Source organism: Carcharhinus amblyrhynchos, chromosome 9 (genome assembly GCF_965287045.1).
Source record: "Carcharhinus amblyrhynchos chromosome 9, sCarAmb.v2.hapA, whole genome shotgun sequence".
NCBI classification, from domain to species: Eukaryota; Metazoa; Chordata; class Chondrichthyes; order Carcharhiniformes; family Carcharhinidae; genus Carcharhinus; species Carcharhinus amblyrhynchos.
Genome location: NC_137332.1, coordinates 68693535 through 68702818, shown reverse-complemented (window position 1 = coordinate 68702818; position 9284 = coordinate 68693535). Strand labels below are relative to the sequence as shown.

The window sequence follows — 9284 nt, the reverse complement described above, 5'->3', positions numbered from 1 at the left end:
AGTCTATGAGCGTCAACAGGCTTGAGATGTTAATGCTACATCAATGCTCATCTCTGACATTCTGATCAATAAATACCCTTCAGACAACATTATTGAAAAGGTTTTACCTGAATATAATCTCTTGGCTGTGGGAACCTATTATGTGCATTTTTCCTGCTGACGTTGTTCCATAATAAAGGTGAGTTTAAGTTAAATTTATTTATTAATGTCATGAGTAGGTTTACTGTAATATTAGTCACCCCACTCCAGCGGTTGTTTGGGTCAATGAGAGAAAATTTAGCATAGCCAATGCACCTAACCAATTTTAGACTATGGGAGGAAACCAGAGCACCCAGAGGAAACCCATGCAGACACAGGGAGAACATGCAGATTCCATAATGAGAATGACCCAAGCTGGGACTTGAACTCAGGTCCCTAGCACTGTGAGGCAGTGATGCTAATCATTGTGCTATTGTGCCACCTCAGCAGTGTGGGTATCTATTCAACTTAGGCTATAATCATATCACTCTTTGTCCTTTTTTTTTAAGTGGATGTTTAGGTGTATAAATGTCAAAAAAATCAGATATGTTAATTTGAAAGCGGAAAATGAAGTGAAGAGTGAACCCAATTTGTGTTTGGATTTTTGTAGCTTTTTCTGTGAGCTTTGTGAACTGTGGTGGGGTCTAGCTTGTGTGACTGAGGCCATTTCCTGTCAGCAAGCCCCTGTGTAGAGCCTGAGATTGGCACCGAGAATTGGACAGAGAGTAATTTTCCTCTCTCTTTGGTGTGCTGGGCAATGTATACATCCTAGACAACATCATTGTGTAAATTTAAGCTGAAATGTTATAGATAATTGTGAATGCTTTGAATCATAATGTTTATTTCCCGTGAAATAAACCCATGATCAGAATCATAGAATCCCTACAGTACAGAAGGAGGCCATTTGGCCCATCGACCTACACTGACAACAATCCAATCCAGACTCTATCCCGATAACCCCACATATTTATTTTGCTAATCCCCCGACACTAAGACGGGAATTTTGGCATCCTGCCTACCACGCGAATCATGTTGGGTGGGGGAGGGGGGGGGTGGAGTGGCGGATCATGTAAAGGTCCATTGATCTCGGGTCGGATTTTCGGGTTTTAGGGCAAGCATGCCTGGAAAATCCTGTCCCAAGTGTCAATTTGTCATGACCAATCAACCTAACCCACACAGCTTTGGACTCTGGGATGAAATTGGAGCACCTGGAGGAAACCCACACAGACACAGAGAGAAAGTGCAAAACCCACACAGACTGTCAGCCAATGTGGCAATTGAACCCAGGTCCTTGGCGCTGAGGCAGCAGCGCTAACCGCTGTGCCACCATGCCACCCATCACTTTTCATAAATTGATAAAACCAATTTCTAAAAAGAAACAAGAACATGTTGCATTACTCAGTTATAACCCTTGGGGAGAGGGACATGAAGTTGTAGGGGGAGGAACATAGAACATTACAGCGCAGTACAGGCCCTTCGGCCCTCGATATTGCGCCAACGGAAAGCGGGGTAGAGATGAAGATGAGTGCGGGGTCCGAAAAATTGTAAGGCCGCCACTGAAATATACCTACACACCTCTGTGGGTCTTCAATAGGAATGAGGGAATGCTGGCATTTCGTGTTGGCTGGGGCCAACCATATTGTTGGAGCAAGTAATTTAGTGGAAATACTTCAACAGCTCTTTGATGAGGGTGCTTTCTCGTGATGGAAGCAGCAATCGCTGACAATGAAGATTGCTCAGTCCATTCTGCGATTGTGAAACCTTTCAGAGGGTCACTGGCTGCCTCCAATGCCACACACACACTGTCTGATCTTCAGTGGACGGTAAACCAGTTCATGTGACAAGCTTGGAGGAGGCATATATATATATATAAAAAAAATCAACAGCAACAATAAGCGACGCTAAGAGTGCGTTTGGAGAGAGGCGCCTTGTATGAGTGTCTGAGCCAAGGGGTGAGTGAGGATACCTTTGCCTGGACAATAAGTGTAACTCCCCCTCCCCCCTTTTGTTTTAAGACTCCATCCAGGACGTCACAAATGTGTTAACTGGCAACTGGTGTGACATTAGATGCAGGGGTTGGGTCACATCTGCCAACTCTTCTTAACTTTCAATGCTTATCTCTGCCATCTGATAAGCTCTCCTGCCAGTACAGGAGGCATGGATAACTTTTGCATTCAAACATGAGTTAGCTGTTGCAACTGATCGAAGCCTCCGTCAAGTCGATCATTTTTTTCTGCATGCGTGTGTGTTAAGTTCGAATGAACCAGCATGGAATTGCAGTTTGGATAACATCACACCAGGATGTTTGTGTGCGGCGCTAAGCCTCAGGGACTACTTTGGGAGTTGCTTCTGATGGGGGTGATGTTGGCAGCGGCGTGCCCCCCGAACTGTACCTGCAGTCCGTTTAAAGTGGTCTGCAAGGGGATAGCCCTGACAATGTTCCCAGACCCTCTCGTGTTAAACACCAGGTATCTGGACCTCTCCAGAAACAACATCGCCGAGCTCAATTCCCTGGAACTCGGTCTTCTCAGTGACCTCGTGCACCTGGACTGCAGCCACAACCAAATATCGGAGATCTCCAAACTGCACTTCCTCGGTGTGATGAAGCTGGTTTACCTGGACCTCAGCCACAATCGCTTGAGGAGCGTTGGCATGTCGACATTCTCCCCATTAACCAACCTGATCATCTTGCGGCTCAACGACAATAAGCAGTTGAAACGAATCGAAGAGGGCGCCTTTGTGAGCAACCAGGGGCTCCGGGAGATCAATCTCAGCAACAACGACTTGTTATATTTAAACGTCACCTCGTTAAAGCGCCTGCAAGCCTTGAAGCGCGTATACGTGTCCGGCAACCCTTGGGAATGTCAGTGCACGATTACACCGCTCAGTGAATGGATGCTTACCAGCAACGAGACTTTTCCAGGTGAGGTTCAATACATCTGATCATCTCTTAATTTGTCTGACTTGTTATTGCGGTTGACAGACTATGTAATGAATGCATTGGGTGGTGTGTGTTTAGAAGGAAAATTTCTGCTAGCGCAAGTTATCAGTCTTCTGAATCAAAGACTGTAGCATCAGCAACCTTTGGCTCCTCAAGCCTGTTTAGTCACCATTCAATGAAATCATGGCTAATCTGAAAGCTCACTCCACACCCCTCTCCCCCACCAGTCGTAGACTCCCTCCAATACAGAAGGAGGTAATTCGGCCCATCAAGTCAGCACCAACTAGAATCCAACCCGGACCCTATTCTGGTAACCCCATTTATAAAGTTTATTTATTAGTCACGACTAGGTTTACATTTACTGTGAAAATTCCCTATGCCCATATCTACCCCACTAATCTCCCTGACACTAGAGTTAATTTAGCGTGACCAATCAACCTAACCTGCTCATCTTTGCCATTTGCAAAAAGGAGTTGCAAATTTTTGCCATCCCCTTGTGTGTAGAAGTATTTACTAACTCCACTCTTAAAAGATACATAAGAACATAAGAAATAGGAGCAGGAGTAGGCCATCTAGCCCTTCGAGCCTGCCCCGCTGTTCAACAAGATCACGGCTGATCTGAAGTGGATCAGTTCCACTTTCCCACTTTCTTCCCATGACCCTTAATTCCCTTGTCTATCAGAAACCTATCTACCTGTGACTTAAATATATTCAGCAAGGCAGCCTCCACCACTTCAATGGGCAGTGACTCACCACCCTTTGAGTGAAGAAGTTCCTCCTCAACTCTGATCTAAATTGCCCCCCCCTTATTTTGAAGCTGTGCCCTCCTGTATAAAAGATGTAGCTTTTTTTTTGGAATGGCCCAGAATGGGAGAAAAGTTGTTCCTTTTTAATATCTTGATCAAATTTGCTTTTAACTTCAAGGAGCTTCAGTTTCCTTCCACAGTCCAAAGGTATATGGGTTAGGTTGATTGGCCATTCTAAGTTGATCCCTAATGTCAGGGTGATGAGCAGGGTAAATAGGTCGGGTTAACTGAGTGAGGGACTGGGTGGGATTGTTGATGGTGCAGGCTGAATGGGTCTCATACATTGTAAGAGTTCTAGTCTATGAAATATGTCCATCATTTGTGTAACACTCCCCCTAACCCCATCCCATCAAAAACTTGTAATTTAACCCTTGCAATTCAGGCATCATTTGGATTAATTCTTTGAGCTCCTTCCAAAAGCGTGATGTGAAGAATTGCTCACAATACTCCAGCTCTGGTTTAACCAGGACTTTGTACAGCTTAAGCATCACCTCAATACTTCAAACAAAGGGTGGATTTTCCAGCCCTTCCTGCTGGTGGGATTTTTCAGACCTATTGAAGGCAAGCCCCTGCAGCAGATTTCCCAGCAGTGCAGGTGGCAAGCGATGCAAAGGACCATTGACTTCGGTGGCAATGGAAGATCTCACTGACAGGGCTGGAAGGTCCCACCGGCGGGTTATGGTGAGCTGCCTCTGCTCCCAGGTAACCCAGAGCCAATTGGAAGCCTAAATTGACTAGATAACCAATAAGATGAATAGATTTTTACACATGAACTAGAGCAAGAAAAAAAGCTCAACACTGAAAATACACAAGAGTTCTGGTCACCCTATTATAGAAAGAGTACAGAAAAGATTTACCAGGATACTACTGGACTTGATGGCTTGAGTTATAAGGAGAGGCTGGATAGACTGAGACTTTTTCTCAAGCGCATAGGAGACTTAGGGGTGATCTTAGAGGTCTATAAAATGAGGGGCATAGATCAGCTAGATGGTCAATACCTTTTCCCAAAGGTAGGGGAGTTTAAAACTAGAGGGCATAGGGTTAAGGGGAGAGCTAGAAAAGGGTCCCTCAGAGGAGCAGTTTTTTTCACAGAGGGTGGTGAGTGTCTGGAACAAGCTGCCAGTAGTAGTAGAGGCAGGTACAACTTTGTCTTTTAAGAAGCAGTTAGACAGTTACATGGGTAAGATGGGTATAGAGGGATATGGGCCAAACGCAGGCAATCAGAACTAACATTAGTGGTTTTTAAAAAAAAGGGCGGCATGGACAAGTTTGGCCAAATGGACTATTTCCATGATGTAAACTTCTTTGACTCTATGGGAAAACAGACTAACTTGATTCTGATGAAAGGTCTCAGATGTAACCTTCCTTCTCTTGCAGATGCAGACTTCCTGCTGTGTATTTTCCAGCATTTTCCATATTTTGCTGAGTGGGTTGTGGAGTTGAAGGAATCGAGCCTCAAAAGGGATTAAAACTTGAATTTTACATGGGAAAAAATGATTTGAATTAGCATGGAGTTACAGTTGGGTTAATATCTCCAACTAGGAAGGAAACATAGAGGACACTGTACGAATGTTGCTGAACTGATCCAGAGTGAAGTTGAAAAAAGACCCAGCAGTTTTAGTAGGCCAGATGCCAAATATGGCCAATTGGTGCAGAGCAGCAATCAACAAAGCTAACAAGATGCTGAACGACATAGCCAAAAGAATAGACTAGAAGTCAAAGGAGGTACATTAATGATCAAACTGTTTAGTGGGCACTTTGAGTACTGCGTCTCATTCTGGCCATCAAGGAACAATAGGTGCACTAGACTAGCGGCATTGCAGAGAAGAGCCATTATACTCAGTGTCTGGGATTTAAATTGAGGAGAGACTGAGGCTATCTGTGTTGGAATGTAACCCCCCGAAGTGGTGACCTGACAGATTTTTATCTATACTCAAAGATTAAAAAAACCCCAGAGAATATTACTTTAAATTAAACAGATTCCAATGAGTCAAAGCTAGCTTTAGGGGTGATATTATGAACAATTTACTACACAGTGGTCATCCTAGAGAATAAAGACCTAGATAGAGACATGGGGAAAAACCTTGATGAGAAACAATTGGCCTCTTTTAGGTGGTGAGAAACAACTGGATGGTGCAAAAATTACAAATACAATTCATTACTCAGCTTTTCAATTTTATAACCTTTCCTTCTTTATCATTTAAGTAATGGCAACACTAAAGAACATTAGCATCCAAATAGTTTTAATACAAATATAGTAAAGCCTTAAATATCACCTACCTGATTTTATTTTGTCAAAACCTTTTAGACAATTCTCAGGAATGTATCCTTGGTGAATCCTGGTTCCTTCAATTGGAAATGGACTGAAGTGTAGAATATAAGTGTAGAATGCTCCTTGGGACTATAGTACATGGTGATGGGGGTTCCAGGGTGCACGAGAAGAAGTTGAGGCTTTAGGAGAAAAGTGTAGATGATTCTGTGCCTTCAAATTAAAGTTATGTTACTAGATACCAAAGAAAAATAAATCCAGATGCCCTACACATTTTAATATCCTGGAGCTCTACTATATCTGGCTTTTAGCAAAATTAGGTTTGTTGATGTTTCATCAGTTTTCCTGTTACTGGATATGGAAAACAGTAATGCAAACCTGCCACAGTAGCAGCCACACACTTTGCTTTAAGAATACAGCCAACACCGCTATTCCAAATTAAAAGCATTGATCCACATCCTGAATTGAATACAAATTGCAAGCTGTGTCTCTCTTGCTTTCTAGATTTTCAAACTATTTTGTGTGGTGGGCCTATGCAGTGTTGACACATCCCCTACTCTTAACTCCCCCATGCACTTTTGTTAACAAAAATATATAAATCTCAGATTTAAAATGAACAATCAATCAAGCATCAGTTGTGGCTTGCAGAAGAGAATTCCAAACTTCTACCACCTTTTTTTTGGAAGCGAAGGTTTTTTTTCCAACTGCACTCCTGCAAGATCTGGCTCTAACCTTTTAGTCTTTATGCTCTCATTCTAGATTAGTTTTCCTCTCCCTTTCCTAACAATTAGTTCCTTAATCCCTTGAAAACGTCTAACCTTCTAAATTTCAGGGAATATGACTCTAATTTGTGTAATATTACCCTGTAACTTAACCCATGGAGTTCAGGTATCATTTCTGGTAGATCTATGTTGCAATGCAAAGGATAACCTTTCTGGGTCTCCTGTGTTCTCATCAGAAATTATTTAAAGTTATCAGTTAAGCGGACATACTACTTTCAGTGATAGATGACTCACAACAAAGCACAAAGCTATGCAAGTTTTAGTTCTATGTATGGCTGTGTGGATACTTTTTTTGCTTGTTTGTATTCCTATTTGTGTTTCAGTATCATTCTAATAACCTCAAATCAAAAGAAAATTATTTCCTTTTATTTAAACAGATGAAGCTAATGCTTTCTGCACTTTGCCAAAATCAATGGTTGGAATTCGTGTCTCCAAAGCTGTAATCAAGATATTTGATATTTGTCACACACCCCTGAGTTACTTTGACTATTTATTTTTCGTGATCGTTGGCTTTGCAATATTTTTCGGTGGTATCATTGTTGCCTCGCTTACAGGTGCAATCATGGTCTTCTTTGAACGTCAGAAGATGTTTTCAGTAGATGACGATGAAATGGACACGATACTACGTAGATCAAATAAAACTATTGCCAGGCTTGCCAAAATCACATGATATGGGACTTTGCAGAAAAATCATCCCACCACTGCATGAGCTCTAATCAGCGGGTGTCTTCATCGTAACACATATTCCCATGCCAATGGATCAATGCAATGATCTATTGTGGAGGACTGGAGTGCATCACTCTACTAACTTATCATGGTTCTTATTACTTTGTATTTCCTTTGCAATTTATGTAATATCAGAAGTACAAACTTATTTTGTAAACTATATGCCAATAAACTTTATACTTTTATCCAAAATCTGAGATTTTGCCATGTCAGCGAGTGAATGCAGTGCATTGAGTACGCAAGAATCATTCCCTCTGAACCATGGAAGGGAAAATGATCCATTCAATCGGAGTGGTCAATTAGATTATCTATTTGCAAATTTGAACCCTACAGATGAACACAAAGATTGCTGATATGGCAGCAAGTGCGAGGTGGTCCACTTTGGTGGCAAATGGAATTTAATGTTGGCAAGTGCGAGGTGGTCCACTTTGGTAGGAATAATGGTAGGAAAGGCTATTACTTACGTGGCGAAAAACTGCAGCAGGTGACGGTGCAGAGGGACCTCGGGGTCCTTGTGCATGAGTCGCAAAAACCCAGCCTGCAGGTGCGGCAGGTGGTCAGGAAGGCGAATGGGATGCTGGCCTTCATAGCGAGGGGGATTGAATATAAAAGTAGGGAGGTCTTGCTGCGGCTGTATAGGGCACTGGTGAGGCTGCAGCTGGAGTACTGTGTGCATTTTGGTCGTCGTACTTACGCAAGGATATTTTGGCCTTGGAGGGAGTGCAGAGGAGGTTTACTAGGCTGATACCGGAGTTGAGGGGGTTGAGCTATGAGGAGAGGCTGAATAAACTAGGCTTGTACTCATTAGAGTTTAGAAGAATGAGGGGAGATCTCATTGAGACGTATAAGATGATGAATGGGATGGATAGGATAGAGGTGGAGAGACTCTTCCCACTCAGAAAGGACAGTAGGACTAGAGGGCACAGCCTCAAGATAAAGGGGGTGTGGTTTAGAACAGAGTTGAGGAGGAACTTCTTCACTCAAAGGGTGGTGAATCTCTGGAATTCTCTGCCCGTTGAGGTGGTGGAGGCTGCCTTGCTAAATATTTTTAAGACGCGGGTTGATGGGTTTTTGATAAGCGAGGGGATTAAGGGTTATGGGGAGAGGGCGGGAATGTGGAACTGAGCCACGACAGATCAGCCATGATCTTATTGAATGGCGGGGCAGGCTCGAAGGGCTAGATGGCCTACTCCTGCTCCTATTTCTTATGTTCTTGTGTTCTTTTCTCTTCTGTCCCTACCACACACCGCAGCTTCCTGAAGGTGTTGACACAGCTGGATGCTGCCATGACAATGCTGGAAATCTTCTAATGTCTTACACCTCTGGCCATTGCTCACCTTCACTTAGCATCCACACATGAATATTGGATTAGAAATGGGAGTCCAAATTTTCATCTTATTAGAGGTCAGTTGAGGCCTTATGTAACTCATCACAAACTATATAGGGATGTATAGACCATTCGCCCACCAGTCCATGCCAGCATTTATGGTCTACCTTGAGCTTCCCCTGTCTTTTGTCATCTAAATCTCCTATTGTAACCATCTATTCCCATCTCTTGGGGACCAGATATGGGTTGGTGGAAAAGTCTTCACCAAGGCAGCATGAGCAGCAATTTTGGGATCCAGAGTATTGCTGGAAATGTGCCATGGAGGATGGGTGGGGTGATGTGTTCTGTGTCTCATGGGTGCAAAAAAGTCATAGCAAAAACACCATGTGGAGAAAGGAACTTGCATGGCTGACAG

General features: G+C 43.1%; 1 protein-coding gene across 1 annotated transcript; it reads left to right on the top strand.

Moving 5' to 3' along the window:
• The first annotated feature begins 2319 nt into the window (after positions 1 to 2319).
• On the top strand, positions 2320 to 7486 carry lrrc52 (leucine rich repeat containing 52). Its single transcript, XM_080196621.1, has 2 exons — positions 2320 to 2941; positions 7194 to 7486. The coding sequence occupies exons 1-2, from the start codon at positions 2320 to 2322 to the stop codon at positions 7484 to 7486; spliced, it is 915 nt and encodes a 304-aa protein (XP_080052747.1).
• The last annotated feature ends 1798 nt before the right edge of the window (positions 7487 to 9284 follow it).